Raw genomic sequence first — 18,691 nt, forward strand, 5'->3', positions numbered from 1 at the left:
GACTGTTTCACCACCAACAGTGATCCCATTTCCTTCTAAATCTTTTAAATCCTGTAACAACTCGGAAAAGATCTTACCAGGTCCAAAGTGTTTTAAATCATTCTCACCACATAGTAAGACAAGGGACATGTGATCAGTGTTGGACCTCACATGAACAGGTAAGTTAGCAACAGAAAAGTAGACTGCAACAAGTTTGTGTTTTTTCTTTGCTGAGCCAAGAGGATTTACGATTTCAAATGCATCCTGGTACAGAATCAGCTTAAGACACCCTGGATTTTCTTTGAAGAACTTGTTTGACTTGCAGATTTTTCCATCATTTATATCACAAAGCACATCTGTATCTGAGTCACAAGACTGTGATATTGCATTTTTCCATAACTCAGATTCTAATAAGTTGGCCAATGTCTGCTTCACTGGAATATAATAAGCAAACCTCTGTGTCAAGTTTTCATCACTTCCTAATGCAACCTTTGTAGGTTCTATGTACCGGAACATGCTTTTGAATGTCTGTGCTCTTGAATATATTGACCTCAGTGGGCCCTGGTGAGAGTTGGAGAAGAGATCTGAATCCCTCAAACAGGCTTCAATTTTATCAATGGCATCATCTGTCAGACTCTCAAAAGTGTATGCAGTTTACTTAATGTGTATTCCTGTCCCATTTCATGCAAATTTTGCATTTCTTCAACAATTATTTGTATGGTTGAAGCTGGAAGGAGGAGCTGGCCTTGCAACTTAAGATAGAACATGCACATATTTCTAAGAAAAGTCTCGTTCAAATTCTGAGGCAAGTCATTATTTGGCGCATCATTTGGGGCTAGATTCTGGGAGGCATCATGAAATGCAGCATCAGAGGACTGTGGTGTAACCTTCTTATATATTTCACTGATGGTACTAGCTGAACAGTCCCTATGTTTCCTGGACATGTGAGCAGTAAAGGAGGACTTTAAAGTAAACAAACTTTTGCAGCCTGTTACCGGACATGCCACAGGTCTCCCCTCCACAAGATGTTCTTTTAAGTGGGATAGAAGTTCTTTAACGGCCTGAAATTGGCGCGCACACAGTGGAACAGCACAAGCAAAATTCGCAATAATGGCTGATGTACGACAATCAGAAAGAACAGAGAGCGTGGGCGCATTGTGTTTGCGATAGAAATGACCCTTAAACCCTGAATATGTACAAAATGTCTGCTTGCAACCGGCGGATTCACATTTAAAAACACAACGGGGTTCATTTCTGTGGATTCTACAGTGCAGTACATAACCTTTCAAACTTGCAAAATGTCGGTTGCAAAAACGGCAGACAACCATTTTAGCTAGTGCTAAACTCTCACATAACACCCGAAAGAATAGCTAACATTACCTCACCCAACTGACAAACACATATTTGAAAAACGTTGTCTCTAAAAGGCAGTGCAGACTTACCACGCTATATAAGCAGGTAGCACTTAATTTTCTATCAAAATTGTATAAAGCGTTGTAAACACCACGAGGAGAAGAGAGAGAGTTCTTGCTGAGTGAGGGCGCGCGCGCAGCAAATATGGCCACGCAAACTAAGCTCGCGGACTTAAGTACAAAGTACAAAAAAACTCTTGCAATGACTGAAGCTTACTAAATGCAGATACAACACTATAAAAGCTTAACTGAATTTAGTTATTTTGGCCAACACTGGAAACTAACGTCAACGTTAGTGTTTTTCATGCCAAACTCATATTTAGCTATAACAGCAGCTTAGGTCTTACTAATCTTGCATAATTTAGCAAACTGAAAATGTGTATAGTTAATTTCGCACAGCGGGATAATATTGCATGAACAAGCTTGCTCCAGCTAACGTTAACGTTAAATTGACACGACAACGATACATTATCCAAGAGGCAAATATCACCGTATTACGTGCATTATTGTTCCCCAATGTCAACAAAGCAAAGTCGTTATGGACATAAGACACTATGTGTGGTCACTTACCAGCATAAAGTTCGTCTTTTGTAGTTGTCTTCTGTCGTTTTGCAGTTTGTTTTACTTAGATATCTCATCGAACGTGACGTAATGAATATGGCCGACTTGGATATGGATATCCAAATTCTACAGGCTGCAGCGATAGGCTTCTCCACGGACTAGAATGTGTTATCTCACCTTGGCAACGAGTCTATAGGAACCAATGAATCCAATGAGGATGTCTGAACTGAAGCAGAAGCAGAAAAAAATAGAGATTTTCAACGATTTTAGGCTACTTACCAGAGACACTTTGCACTAGTCCTCCAACGTTCTTCAGTGTTCATTTACCCAGGGTGCTTTGTTTGAACATTCCCCCTAAAATCATTGCTAAAACAATCCAAATACTGCTCACCTTTCATAAAATAATAACAGGCTAAATAAATAGGCAACATTGAAGTGACAGTCTTTCTTACAGCATTTTGGAAACCATGCATGTTTTTATTTAAGTCTACAGAATTTAATTGTAATTTTAACACAATTTCATTGCCATTTATACTGTATTGCATTGTATTGCAAAAACAGTGTTTGTTTGTCAAAATAACATCAATATGTCTTTTACACAGAGAAAGTATGTTTAAAAAACATCATTTTGATGTTGAATTTACAGTTACATTTAGTTTAACATGTTACTAAATTACACTGTAAAGTATACAGTGTTTCACTGTAATTCAATTTACAGTATTTTAATGTTGTGATTTTACAGCATTTCACTGTTATTTTAACGGACATTTTTTACAGTGTACTGTCTTATCTCTCTCTCAGCATATGAGTAGCGCGAGGGCTTTCAGTGCATTCAGTCTCACGTCTCTTCCACACGTCCACTTGAAAGGGATTTTACGACACTCATAGATAACGACACATTTCATCCTCTGTTGGAACAAGATTGGCTAACTTCTGTCAACCTCGTCTATAAGCAAGGACAAAAATAAAGCAATTTAATTTGAATCAATATCGATTCTGGAATAAGAAAAATCTATTTTAAAACAGTAAACAAACATATTGTGATTAGTTTGGTGAATTGATTTTTTTTTTCCAGCCCTAACACACACACACGTTCCTTAAAATGTTTGCAAATACATTAAGCACACACACGCATGTTGGGTTTCCATGTTTTATGGGGACTTTCCATAGAAAAAAATATTTTCATACTGTACAAACTGTATATTCAATCCCCTAATCCTAACTGATGTATTTTAACAAAGTGAACTGATGAGTATTTCTATATATTTCATATTGACAGCATTAAATGAATAAATTTTTAAGTGTTATGTTTATCTCTGGATATAGGCTTAATATGTGTCATTGTTCTCTACAGGTTGGAGGATTGTGGAGTCACAGATGAAGGTTGTGCTGCTCTGGCTTCAGCTCTGAGATCAAACCCCTCACACCTGAGAGAACTGAATCTGTCTGTGAATAAAGTAGGAGATTCAGGAATCAAGCAGCTTTCTGATCTACTGCAGGATCCTCACTGTAAACTGGAGATACTGAGGTAAGATCATCTCTACCATAAAGACTCTGAGTGAATAAGGGTTAATATGTACAGTAGATAGTGCATACAATATATCTTATTGATTATTATTGTGACTTATTCACGATACAGCACAGCCTCTCGTACCTTATCGCTTACATATAAGCTGTAGTTAATATATTAAGAGACTATATACAAATAATTGGGTGCCGATACGATATGTATTGCGATTTTTAAGAATTTTGTATTCTTCAATATTGCGATTCGATATTGCAATGTATTGTGATTTGTTTTTTAATACTAGACTATGGGGAAAAGTTAAATCATACACTTATACAGACTGTACATGATGAATAAGATGAGTCATATTTACAAAAACAATTCATGACATCTTTCTGAGTTTTATTTCAGAAGCATCATACAGTACTACATTATCTTGAATAAATAATTCAATAACAAATACATTTTTTAACAGTCACTTGTCGCCACCTAGTGGCAAAACAATGTAATCAATAAATGCGTTATTTTAAGTGCCAAGTTTCTATCAAAAGCTGATTTACTCTATTGTGATCGCTACCGTAGACATCAGTGTTTATATTTGAACTTTAAACTTTTATCCCAGTACTTCTATGATAATTTGAAATATTGTATCACAGAAATAATGATACTATTATGAGGTTTAAAAGACCTTTTGTGACGCTGTTTCATGACAACTCTCTCTGGGTCAGTGGCAGCGCCAACACAGATTTAAAATGTTGTGATATGATTTTGTCAAAGGTTTAATAGACAGAGGAATTGGAAGAAGATCGTGTGGGTGTTTGAATGGAAAGGAAAACACAACTGCCTACAAGGTTAAGAGAGAAAATGCCTCTTCTGGAATCTACTTGCTGCACTAACTGCCACAGACTTTTACAAAGGATTGCAGTTCTTGAAACAAAGTTATTTACGGGACCACCAAACCAGACGGAACACACAACAGAGCTTCGTCAGGGACACCCTCAGCATATAGCCGGTGAGTCCCATGAAACTAGTGCTCCTCGACAGGTAGAGAAACAAGCCGATCGACTTACAAATCGATGGCACAAACAGGGAGCGAGACCCAAAGGCACTCGAGACATCAGATTGTCACGAGCCTCACATATTACCGCAGTAGCATCCTCTACCCCAGATACAGCTCTGACAAAGATTGCAAAGATTGGTCTCCTACCAACACCTATACATCTTGAGAACAGATTTGAAGTACTAATGAATGTAAATGAGGAACCCCCAAACGTGATGAATTTGATCGAACACAGACTGTATCAGCCAGTAGCTAACACTGATGCTAACTGGCGCTCAAGGTCGAGCAGACAGCGGCACTCAGCTCAGAGTGCAGCCGAGCCCAGGACTCTGATAGTGGGGGACTCCATAATCAGAAACATTAGCAGCAGGGATACAACTACATGCTGCCTTCCACAAGCAACAACTTCTGATATAAACAGGGAACTTCAGAACATTCTAATGAAACATAAGACTGCAAATCGACTCATCATTCATGTGGGGAAGAATGACATTCATAAAGAGCAGTCAGAACTCCTTAAGAAGGATTTCAATGAACTTTTTGAAACACTTAAAAAACTGAAAGTTCAGACATTCATCAGTGGACCACTCCCAGCAAGAGGAACAAACAGGTTTTCACGGTTGCTTGGGATTAATACATGGCTGCAAAAAACCTGCAATATAAAAGGAGTAAACTTCATTGACAACTTCAATCTCTTCTGGAGTCAGAGACAACTATTTCATCGGGATGGCCATCACCCAAACAAACTTGGTTCAAGAGTGTTAAAGGACAATATCTACTTCTCCCTCAATCATCCTTCTGCAGTGTGTGCCAATCCACTCAATCAGAACGGCACACACACACCTGGACACAGTATGAATGACCACAGGACTTCACTTCAGAATGGACATGATGTTGACATATCACACAAGGACAATGATAACACCACTGAGCCACAACAACCTCTGCTCACGGACACCATCTCAGCTGAGCCCTGCCCACAGAGCTCACCACAGACAGACATATTAGAACTGCTCCAAGATTCAGCACCCAAGGACGACTTCCTGGAAAACAGCCAGGGAAGCCAGGACAGCATATCACAGCCTCCTATAACACCAGAGCAACAGCCCCTTTCACCAGACACCTTCTCCCTCTCGCCACCAACTCCACTTCTGTGCTTCTCACAGAAAATGGAAGAACTGGTGCATGCTGGAATCAGACTATCACACTCTTTTGCTGCAAGCCCCCAGATATCAACCAAAAAACGTCGGGCACCGCTACCACCAAAGCCTGCAGGCCCAGCTCACCCTCCCCCTGCCTCTGTGAGAGCTCTTCGGCCTCTGCCACAACGCCAGGGCCCACACCCTCCTCCATCTGCTCGAGGTCAACCAAAAACAACTGATACCAGCTCTCAGTGATGTATGTCGGGTCCCCGCTTTGATAACAGTAACTTTCTCAAATGTTTACAGAACAAGCGGGAACCCAGTGTGCCTGTATCTTTCTCTATTGCTGTTCTATTACAAGATAGAAAGTCTAAGGCCTTCAATAGCCGTACAGCAAACTCAACTAATCTGGTGCCTATTGCACGTCTAACTAAGATTGGTGTAGGGAAAAAAAGTAAGACTGTTAAGTTAGCAATTTTAAACATCCGCTCACTTAAAAATAAATCACTTCTAGTCAATGACTTAATAACCACAAACAACCTGGATTTTATGCTTCTAAATGAAACCTGGCTAGAAGACAGCTGCAGTGCAACAATCCTCAATGAAACATCCCCTCCTAACTTTACTTTTATGAGTGTCTGCAGAGCTGTGAAGAGAGGTGGGGGTCTAGCTGCTCTTTTTAAAGATATTTATCAATGTAAGCAAATATCATTTGGGAACTACTCGTCTTTCGAATATCTGGGTATTGTATTAAAAGGTGCTCCACGCATTTTACTCATCATTATTTACAGGCCTCCAAAATATTCTCCAGCCTTTGCTGAGGAATTTACAGAACTGTTATCAACAATTACCTCAGAGCTTGACTGTTTTGCCATTGCTGGAGATTTTAACATTCACATAGATAATGCAGAAAACAATATGGCAAAAGAAATCAAAACTGTTTTAAAAACTTTTGATCTGACTCAGCATGTACATGGACCCACACACAATCATGGACACACTCTAGATTTACTTATCAGTAAGGGTCTAAACATCTCATCGATTGTTATTAAGGATGTAGCACTGTCTGATCATTTCTGTATTTTCTTTGATATATTGATCTCTCCTGCCACTGAAGCTAGATCTGTGTCTGTCAAGAAGAGATGCTTAAATGAGAACACTAGTGTACTATTTATGAAGGCTATATCCTTAACACCAAGCATATCTGCTGACTCTGTTGATTTTCTCCTTGATTCTTTTAACTCAAAAGTTAAAAGTGCAATTGATGATATTGCTCCTGTGAAAGTCAGGAAGAAGAGTGGCAGACAAAAAGCACCTTGGAGAAACTCAACAGCAGTGCAAAATATGAAAAGACAATGCAGAAAAGCAGAGCGCATGTGGCGGACGACAAAGCTTGTAGTCCATTATAACATCTACAAAGACAGCCTTCATGCTTTCAATATGGAACTAGGCAAAGCTAGACAGACTTTCTTCTCAAATATTATAAACAGCAATTTAAACAACACACGCACTCTTTTTGCTACTGTAGAGAGACTGACAAACCCCCCAAGCCAGATTCCCAGTGAAATGCTCTCAAACAGCAAGTGCAGTGAGTTTGCTTCCTTCTTCTCTGACAAAATCAATAATATCAGAAAGGTGATCAGCACATCGAGTTGCGCTGGGGTCAGACAGATCAGACCACCTGAGAAAAGTAGTAACTTTGTCTGATTTCAATAAAATTGATGGCAAAATTTTGGTAGAAACCGTACAGCACCTTAAAACATCAACATGCGCTCTTGACACACTTCCCACATCTTTTTTTAAAAGTGTGCTAAACAGTTTAGAAGCAGATCTTCTAGAAGTGGTAAATGCCTCACTTCTCTCTGGGAGTTTTCCAAACTCCCTGAAAACTGCAGTTGTCAAGCCCCTCCTGAAAAAGAACAATCTGGATAAGACCATATTAAGCAACTATAGACCGATCTCAAATCTTCCTTTCATAGGCAAGATCATAGAAAAAGTTGTCTTCAATCAGCTGAACAAATTCTTAAGCTCGAATGGATACTTTGACAATTTTCAATCTGGTTTCCGACCACATCACAGCACAGAGACAGCGCTCATAAAGATAATAAACGATATTCGCTTAAATACTGATTCAGGCAAATTATCAGTGCTGGTACTACTCGACCTCAGTGCTGCATTTGACACTGTCGATCATAACATACTTCTTGACAGGCTGGAAAACTGGGTGGGGCTTTCTGGGATAGTCCTAAAATGGTTCAGGTCATACTTAGATGAGAGAGGTTATTATGTGAGTATAGGAGACCATAAGTCTGAGTGGACATCCATGACATGCGGAGTCCCTCAAGGCTCAATTCTTGCGCCACTCCTGTTCAACCTGTATATGCTCCCAATGAGCCAAATAATGAGAAAGAACCAAATTGCTTACCACAGCTATGCAGACGACACACAGCTGTACTTAGCCCTATCGCCTAACGATTACAGCCCAATTGACTCCCTGTGCCAATGCATTGATGAAGTCAACAGTTGGATGTGCCAAAACTTTCTTCAGTTAAACAAATATAAAACTGAAGTTTTTGCATTTGGAAACAAAGATGAAGTTCTCAAGGTGAACGCATACCTTCACTCCAGGGGTCAAACAACTAAAAATCAAGTCAGGAATCTTGGTGTGACACTAGAGTCAGACCTTAGTTTCAGTAGTCATGTCAAAGCAATAACTAAATCAGCATACTATCATCTAAAAAATATTGCAAGAATTAGATGCTTTGTTTCCAGACAAGACTTAGAGAAACTTGTGCATGCTTTCATCACCAGCAGGGTGGATTATTGTAATGGACTCCTCACTGGCCTTTCCAAAAAGACCATAAGACAGTTGCAGGTCATACAGAACGCTGCCGCTAGGATTCTGAGCAGAACCAGAAAATATGAACATATCACACCAGTCCTCAGGTCTCTACACTGGCTCCCAGTTAGATTTAGGATTGATTTTAAAGTATTATTACTGGTATATAAATCATTCAATGGCCTAGGACCTCAAGACATTGCAGATATGCTCACTGAATATAAACCCAACAGATCACTCAGATCATTAGGATCATATCAGCCAGAAATACCAAGGGTTCACTCTAAGCATGGTGAGTCTGCTTTTAGCTATTATGCCAGCCGCAGCTGGAACCAGCTTCCAGAAGAGATCAGATGTGCTCCTACAGTAGTCACATTCAAATCCAGACTCAAAACACTTCTGTTTAGCTATGCATTTACTGAATGAGCACTGTGCCACTGTTCGTCCGACTGTACTGTACTGTATTTCATTTTATTTTTCTAAACTGTTTTAATTATTCTTATTTCTTTTTATTATTTTAATTTCTTCTATGTAAAGCACTTTGAATTGCCATTGTGTATGAAATGTGCTATATAAATAAACTTGCCTTGCCTTGCCTTGCCTAATGTTTTCTCTCTAAATTCATGCTCACATACTGTTTTAATATAATATAAAATAGCCGAATGTCCAATAAAGATGTTCTCATTTCCTATATATATTTTTTTTTTTGTCAGACAATAGAACGAGTAGCTATGATATAGTGAATGACTTAATTTTTTAGATGTGTAAAATTATCTGATTTGAGAGTTTGGGAACTGGATGAACTAAAGCTCTGTGATAGTGAGTATTACAAGTAATAAGCACAAGAAAAGAAAGGAAATTAAAATGGTCAAACTAAATTCTTTAAATATAAAACAAAAGAGCAGCTGATAAGTCAGTGAGAAAGACTGCTGATTCACGTGTGTCAGCTGCCGTGCGCTCAACAGAAGAACGAGCCGCTGCTCCTCTCAGCCATTCACTGAACAGGGTAGACGCAGCTAGAGAGAGAGACGGCAGGGAGAAAGCAAGAGCTTGCGCTCGCACAACTGACAACATGTGGAGGTTACTGAGGTTTATCCAAAGAGTTGCTAGATTTGTCGGTAGTCGCTTTTTTGAAAATTGTCACTAAAAGGGTCTGAAAAGTCGCTAAAAATAGCGACAAAGGCGATAAGTTGGCAACACTGATTCAGTCTCACGTCACTTCCACGCGTCCACTTGAAAGTGATATTATGACACTCATAGATAACGACACATTTCATCCTCTGTTGGAGCAAAAGTGGCTAACTTCTGTCAACCTCGTCTATAAGCAAGGACAAAAATAAAGCAATTTAATTTGAATCAATATCGATTCTGGAATAAGAAAAATCTATTTTAAAACAGTAAAAAGAAATATTGTGATAGTTTGGTGAAATGATTTTTTTTTCAGCCCTAACACACACATGTTCCTTAAAATGTTTACAAATACATTAAGCACACACACACATCCATGTTGGGTTTCCATGTTTTATGGGGACTTTCCATAGAAAAAATTATTTTCATACTGTACAAACTGTATATTCAATCCCCTAATCCTAACTGATGTATTTTAACAAAGTGAACTGATGAGTATTTCTATACATTTCATATTGACAGCATTATGTTATTTATTTTTTAAGTGGTTATGTTTATCTCTGGATAAAGGCTCAATGTGTGTCATTGTTCTCTACAGGTTGAAGGATTGTGGAGTCACAGATGATGGTTGTGTTGCTCTGGCTTCAGCTCTGAGATCAAACCCCTCACACCTGAGAGAACTGAATCTGACTGTGAATAAAGTAGGAGATTCAGGAGTGAAGCAGCTTTCTGATCTACTGCAGGATCCTCACTGTAAACTGGAGATACTGTGGTAAGATCATCTCTACCATAAAGACTCTGAGTGAATAAGGGTTAATATGTACAGTAGATAGTGCATACAATATATCTTTGACGAACTACAAACCAGACAACAGATGCAGGTTACAGTGAAGAGGGTTTTTAAAGCACAAATGTTTGGTGTAAATCAACTTGCCTTGTAATGCTTGTGCAAACAGACCCTTGTAAAAGCGTGAGCATTTCCTCAAAATGTGTGTGTGCAGCTGAAAAGAGGGAAGTGGTGTGTGTTCCACCTGAACCAGGACTGTCACCATATCAGATTTATCACTACATGATTATCATGGCCAAAATAACAAACAATAACAATATATCACCATAACTATGGAAATCTTGAAAAATAATAATAATAATGCTATCAGTCAAATTCATCTTTACTTTGTTTATTTTGTGTATTTTTTTGTAAAAGAAGAATCACTTCATCACATACAAAAGGAACAATTACACTTAATGCGACCAGTTTGAAATAATGGTAACACTTTATCACAAGTATACAGTAACACATCGCTTATAAATCATTTGCAAACTATTAGTTTATAGTTTATGAATAGTATATAATAGTATATAAGGGTGCTTTCACATCTGTAGTTCAGTTCATTTGGTCCGGACCAAGGGTGAAAAATGATACATTGTAGCATTTTTCAGGCGTTTTGGTTCCTTTTCACACCACACTGATCGCTCTGGTCCGAATCAGTTTATGAGTTGATAAAACGAACCAAAATGCAGTCACGTGACAGCATCCACATCACTCGTTGGCCAGATGTATCTTGAACGCATTCCCATAACTGCACTTCGTTTGGTCAGAATTAACGTGCGGGAAAATTCCAACAGAACTCCCAGAAGTAATCCGGCAGACAACACGCCGCTGATTACTATGGAGAGACGACTGCGTGGGCTGATTGTATCCCTGGTCATATTTTATTATATAGTTTGTCTACACCACTTTAGACAAACAATATATTTGAGAATGTATTTGAAAATAATGTGTTAATGCACTGCATGTGACGAAGGCGCATCGCAAGTCACTTCAGGAGGAGGCATGCATTAATGTTGCTAAACAATGACATGCTCATCATCCAAAAAAATTTCCAACAATCCATCAGGTAACGTTGTGCCCTTTCTCTCTTTAAAATTGTTTTTGACAATTGGGACATATGGTCATCAGACCGAATTTCTATCAGGCTCCGCACCTCCTCACAACACCAAGTTTGTCCGCGAGCTGCCATGCTTAAAGTGCAAACTGTCAACAAACATTTCTTTTTGACTACGGCAACTGGTTTAGTCCAAAAATGCGCAGTTCTTTGGCAGTTGGTTCTGTTCGAGGTCGGATCACGTTCTCACCACAAACGAACCGCTCCAGAGTTCGTTTGAAAGCGTACCGAGACCACCTCTTCGAGGAGGTCTCGGTACGCTTGTTTGGTCCGCTTTTGGTGCACACTCGAGTGCGATTGCCGCATTCACACCTGCCCAAACGAACCGCACAAATGGGGAAAACAAACTCTAGTGCGGTTCAACCGAACTAAACGAGGCAGGTGTGAAAGCACCCTAAGCTGTAGTTAATATATTAAGAGACTATATACAAATATAGTCACTGTCACACACTGTCACTGTAATTAACAAAGTATTATTGTTTAATTAGCTCTTATGTAAAGAGTTAGATAATGCTTTGTTAACAACATTAACCATAAATATTTCTCACTTTAGATTAGTGCTTTAATACAGCCTTTATTTGACATTAATTACATTAATATTAAGAGTTCCTTAAAATATTTACAAATACATTAAGCTCACACACACACTCACACTCTCTCTCTCACACACACACACACACACACACACACACACACACACACACACACACACACACACACACACACACACACACAAACAGACACACACACACACACTCTCTCTCACACACACACACACACACACTCACTCTCTCTCTCTCTCACACACACACACTCTCTCTCTCTCTCTCTCTCTCACTCACACACACACACACACACACAAACTCTCTCTCTCACACACACACACACACACACACACTCTCTCTCTCACACACACACACACACACACACACTCTCTCTCTCTCTCTCACACACACACACACACAGACACACACACACACACACACACACACACTAGGGCTGGGACGATGCATCTCTCGATACTTGGGTGCCGATACGATTTTATGAAATATATTGGAAAGGCATAATGTGTGTCATTGCTACAGGTTGAAGGATTGTGGTGTCACAGATGAAGGTTGTGCTGCTCTGGCTTCAGCTCTGAGATCAAACCCTTCACACCTGAGAACACTGGATCTGTCTGAGAATAAACTAGGAGACTCAGGAGTGAAGCTGCTGAAGGATCTGGAGGATGAGCCACATTATAAACTGGAGACACTAGTGTAAGAATAGTTTTTAACAATTTTCATCATATTTTAATTTAAAGTTCATATGGCTGATTTACTCACTAGAAATAAAAGTAAAGGTTCAGGTTCGGTAACACCACGTGTGTGTGTGTGTGTGTGTGTGTGTGTGTGTGTGTGTGTGTGTGTGTGTGTGTGTGTGTGTGTGTGTGTGTGTGTGTGTGTATATTAGGGGTGTGCCATATCATACCGTCCACGATAATACCGGTATACATTTTTACATGATAAAAAAGTGTCATATCGCGATATCACTGATATAGCAACGCAATGATGTATGGCGCATTACGTTCCCTAGCACGCACAATAACAACACCTGTCTGAGCGTGAGAGCAGCAAGTCAGCCTCCAATGATGATTTAGTACCTAAAAAGGAGCTACTTCAATAGTATTTTAATAATTCCCGCAGGTCTACCACTTATAATGCGGGAAATTCCCCCGCAAACATTGATTTTACCAACGGCGTGAGTGTTCAGCGGTGCCTCGTCTTCTCTCTCTCGCTCTCAAAATGGGTTGCACAAGTCAAGCGTCAATACCACACTCTTGTGTTTAGCAGTCAGGACATGACAGAATTGTCTTTTGTCACTTGCATTATAACTAAAGTTTATCATTTTCACTTCTTTTTAAGTCTTATCAGATTAAACATTTGCGATTTTAAACTATTCAGTACTCTCGCGCGCTCTCTGAGAGATGTTTACTCTGCGTGCACACGTACAGCAGTCTCACAAACAGCTCGCGAGTAACAAAAGTAATTTTTCGCGGATTATATCGCTTTAACGGGAAAAAACACGCAAAATTGTGTACAAATTCCGGTCATGGTCAGTATATTCGTAAACAGTCGGTTATGTCTGAAATAACCATAAAACGCGCGTGACGGTGTGACAGACAGTAAAACAGTAATGGATCCGGGCACTAGCTCTAAAAGTGACAGCAGCCATATGTGTCTGTCATTAATGTTGTCGTCAAAACAACAAAAGATAGCTTTCATTGTAAGGAATCAGAAATAATAGCCTATGTATTTAATTTAGTCAGGACTCAGGACTAGTGTTATTTTACATTTGATTACCTTATTCAGTTTCTGTAGTATTTCTGAATAGTGTTAGACCTACCCAAAAACTTTTCTCTTTATTTGTATCTTTATTATTTTGTATAGATTTTTTGCTACTTTTTCAATTTAATTCAAAGACTGAAATCAAGCTTCCTTGTGTTGTGTAAACTCTTAAAAACATTACCCAATTGTAAAAACACAATGAGTGAGCAAACATTTAGGTGAGATAAATGTAATAAAAAAAAATGGTCTACATTTTTTATATATATCGTCATAAATATCATTATCGCAAATATTCTTGAAATATCGTGATATAATTTTGAGGCTATATCGCCCACCCCTAGTGTATATTGTTTCTGAGATCATCAGATAATGAGTCTTAAATTCAGCTTCAGTTTCTGTAGGTCTCTGAACTTTAAACTGTGTTTAATATGAGTGTAATTCTGCTCATACTGTTGTGACTGATTGTGAAAATAATATTAATGTTATTTTCAGCTTTTCCCCTTTAACTGTCTCTATAGGCATCTTTACACAGCCGAGTTAAGGCTGCTCTAAAGCGGCTCTGTGTCTGCTCAAAGTTCTGTGTAAAGACTAGGGATGGGAATTGATAAGATTTTATTATATCAATGCCATTGACGATTCTGCTTATCGATCCGATTCTTTAACGATTCTCTTATCGATTCCTGATAGCACTGTGTGGAAAAAAGTAGTCATATGCTTTATCGGCAAAAAAAACAAGTGGTTTTATTTGTTTTAAAGCTTACACTTGAGTAAGCAAACTGTACTTTTTATGTAATTTATCTATTAAATGGAACCTTATTGTAAAGTGTTACTGATTAGTTATACACCGATTCAGACATCTCGTGAGTTCAGTGTTGGAAAGATCAGTTGTATTACAGTTTTTTTTTTTTCGCTTTGGTACTATTTTCACAAGTTAGGTGTACATTTTCAAAACTCTTAGTGCTAATATCACAACAGATCATCAAAAGTGCACTTTTTTTCAAACATTTCATCATGTTTTCAATTGTGTAAGTACAATACTCAAAATCACAAAGTATCTTTTTCGCAACACAAAATAAGTGTTTCATCTACAGAAGTGTTTCATTCACAGTCACTGCCTTTCATAAAGCTCTTACTATCAAACTTTTGATTTGCATCTCTTCTTGTTCAGTTTAATACATTTGTCTATGATTTAATCCAAATGATCTTAATGGTTAATCAATGAATCATTTGGTACACCTATAGATTTCTATAGATATTGATTCAATACACAGTTTCTATAGAACTTGTTTGCAATTTCTGATATGGATAACCAAATGTAATGAATTATTTTTACGTAAGTGATTTATAGATCATAACCACCATGATGTTCAAAGGACACGCGTGTGTGTGTGTGTGTGAGAGAGAGAGAAAGATACAGAGAAATTTGCCATTTGTGCAAATACTGTAAAGCAGAATAGAGTATAAGGGAGAGGAAACAGTCAATGACTGTAAAACATCAGATTGATCAGAGATGCATCAGCAGAAGGGAGACCGACGACATCAAATACAGCATTTTACATTACAGTATGTCAAGTCAAGTCAAGTCAAGTTTATTTGTATAGCGCTTTTCACAATACAGATTGTATCAAAGCAGCTTCACAGTATTAAATTAAAATAATACAACAAAGTTTGTTTCAAGAGGAATTTATTGATTGATCAAATTAAATTAAATATCCCCAAAATACCCCAACTGAGCAAGCAAAAGGCAACAGTGGCAAGGAACCGAAAAACTCCATCAAGTGACCTAATGGTGTCCTAAAACTCCATCAGGTGACCTAATGGAGAAAAAAAACCTTGGGAGAACCCAGGCTCAGTCGGGGGCCAGTTCTCCTCTGGCATTTATGAGCTAGAGGCCGGATTGTAGTTTGAACTGTAGGATTATATGAATGCCTGGCTGAAGAGATGCGACTTTAATCTAGTTTTAAACTGGGAGAGCGAGTCTGAGCAACGAACAGTATCAGGAAGACTATTCCAGAGTTTTGGAGCCAAATGTGAAAATGCTCTCCCTCCTTTGGTGGTTCTGGATATCCTAGGTATGACCAAAAGCCTTGAATTTAGTGATCTTAAAGAGCGCGATGGATTATAGGGCGATAGAAGATCCGTTAAATAGACTGGAGCTAAGCCGTTTAGGGCTTTATAAGTCAGTAGCAATACCTTGTAATTAATACGGAACTTTATAGGTAACCAATGCAGTGATGATAAAATCGGTGTTATATGATCATATTTTCTTGATCTCGTAAGAACTCTAGCGGCGGCATTTTGGACTAACTGTAGCTTGTTTATTGAGGATGCAGGACAACCAGCTAATAAAGCATTACAGTAATCCAGTCTCGAGGTCATGAATGCATGAACTAACTTTTCTGCATCAGAAACTGATAGCATATTACGTAGCTTAGCAATGTTTCTAAGGTGGAAAAAGGCTGTTTTTGTAACATATGAAATATGATTTTCAAAAGACAGGTTGCAATCGAGTATAACACCCAGGTCTTTTACTGTAGAGGATAAAGTAACAGGACATCCTATGATGTTAAAGTTGAATTGTGCGAGGTTTTGTGGGCGTTTTTTTGAACCGATAAGTATTACCTCTGTCTTGTCTGGATTTAATAAAAGAAAATTACGCGTCATCCAATCTTTTATATCTTTAACACACTCTGTCAATTTGGCAAATTTAGCGGTTTCATCCGGCCATGATGAAATATATATTTGAGTGTCATCAGCATAACAATGGAAACTAATTCCATGTTTCCTTATAATATTTCCAAGTGGCATCATATATATTGAAAATAACAGAGGGCCATGTATGTATGCCATGTGATACTGTAAACATGGTAGAGACATGGTTGTTACATTACTGTAACTCACCCGTCACCTGTAAAGGTCCACCACAGTATATTCAGTCAAATAGTCAAAATCATTTACTCTGTTCTTTGCCAGCAAACTCTGTTCTAGCACAGAACCTCATGGCTGTGCTTCATCACACCTTTTGATAACACACTGGATAGATATACTATTACAAACATTATGGATTCAATTACATAAGTTAGGTTATGCACATGTATTTTCTAATGTGGCATAGCCTATATTACTGTAATTAATTCAGCAACAGCGGTGATTTGAAACATGTATCTTGCATTGTTTGCTGTTGAATGAGCTGATTGTGAAAAGTACTAAACTGAAAGAAGATCATACTGTTGTGTTTCTGTGATTAAACCAAATGTTCTCATTACATATTACAATAATCTTGTGTTTGAAACAATGATTATGTGGACTGAAAACATGTGCAACTGACTGAAAGCATTACATCAGGTTTTGAAAGAATGACTCGCTGTGTTACAAGTGTGATCAGTTTGGATTTTTGTACTAAGAGTTTTGAAAATGTACACCTTACTTGTGAAAATAGTACCAAAGCGAATAAAAAAAACTGTAACCATTCATTAAAATGAATCGGTTCAAAGGAGTCATTAGTTCGCAAATTGTACGTGTCCTTATCAGACATGTCCGCATTGTGTGATTATTCCGACAGTTAGGACATCCCACAATATTTGTGTTAACACAGAAAAAATTTCATCACTGGATAGGTTTTTTTGTTTATTTAAAGTGTGGTTTATGTCAGCTGAATGTGCGGAACGCTTTTCAGAGAAGATAAGGTATTTTAGCACAACTCACACCTTAGTTTGGAGAAGGTGAAGCCTTGTTTATACTTTCGTTTGGCTCCGAAGAGAAAAAGTGTGCTCTCTCTGCTTGTTCTTTCCATAGACAGTATATAAGATGGACACAGCGACCCCATAGATTTCAACGGAGAAAAGTGAAGTCAATTAGAAGCACTCACTTCCTGATGGCTGAGCGTACTGTGCAGCCTCAAACTGAGCTTGACGACGTAAAATGTGACGTGAGCAACCTGTCTGACAGTTGTAAGTCTTCTAGTAGCTGTGCCAAGCTAAATCTGAACCATTCCCTTCCGAATCTCGCAGAGACGGAGAGCGTGAGTATTAGCTGTCCATGAGCTAGGAGCAGGATCAACTTTATGACTCTCTATGGGCTTCTCCCTTGACTTTATCGGACTTTATGCCTCCACGTCCCCCCGATTGCCTGCGAGCTTCTCCTCCTGTCCATACGGTAATCTCTCTTCTGTGCGACAGAGAGTCGCGTGGTTATGACGCAATCGTTAGCCTATTTTTACAAAAACGGCTTCTACCGGGACATAACGTAAGATACAAGGTAATGGAGCCTTTTATACATTGTCGTGTTTCTTTAGAAATAAACAATGGACAAATGGAGTCTTTAAACGCCTCAAATGTAAAGTTATTCGCTGTCAAAGTGACGCCAAAATGAATGGAAGTAAATGGAATGCTAACAGCAGGTGATGAATTGGTAGCCAATGGCGGCCCCCATGGAAGCCCCCTTGGTTCTTTCAGTTTGCCGTCATGACGCACAGATGCGTAGGACGCCTTGCTATGGTGCCCGATAAAGGACAAAAGGGACAGTTGTGAGTTCACGTATATACTATGGCTGGGACTCGGAGCAGGAGCATCGATAAGAGGACTCGTTAACGTCGAGGGCATACAATATCGATGGTTCATAAAACTTAGAACCGGTTCTCGAGTGGAACCGGTTTTCAATTCCCGTCCCTAGCAAAGAAACAATGCCGCATAAAAACAAACTTAAAATATGACGGGTCTGACCCACCTCAGCCCCTAGTATCAAAGATGACTCTGATATAGTTTTAGTTAAGTGTAAATCAGCCATTCTCA

At 38.7% G+C, this 18,691-nt stretch overlaps 1 protein-coding gene across 10 annotated transcripts in view; it reads left to right on the plus strand.

Moving 5' to 3' along the window:
• LOC309506221 (protein NLRC3-like) overlaps positions 1–18,691 on the plus strand; it is a 186,779-nt gene that overhangs the window by 115,802 nt on the left and 52,286 nt on the right. For 5 of the 10 annotated variants that reach the window (XM_082179932.1, XM_082179930.1, XM_082179928.1 and 2 more), the window contains 3 exons: positions 3,307–3,480; positions 10,227–10,400; positions 12,660–12,833. In XM_082179932.1, the coding sequence (XP_082036058.1) occupies positions 3,307–3,480; positions 10,227–10,400; positions 12,660–12,833 (522 nt within the window). The remainder of the gene's footprint in view (positions 1–3,306; positions 3,481–10,226; positions 10,401–12,659; positions 12,834–18,691) is intronic. The other 5 variants (XM_082179927.1, XM_082179931.1, XM_082179936.1 and 2 more) reach the window with 1 other exon arrangement.

Source organism: Leuciscus leuciscus (genome assembly GCF_965113295.1).
Source record: "Leuciscus leuciscus genome assembly, chromosome: 9".
Classification (NCBI taxonomy): domain Eukaryota; kingdom Metazoa; phylum Chordata; class Actinopteri; order Cypriniformes; family Leuciscidae; genus Leuciscus; species Leuciscus leuciscus.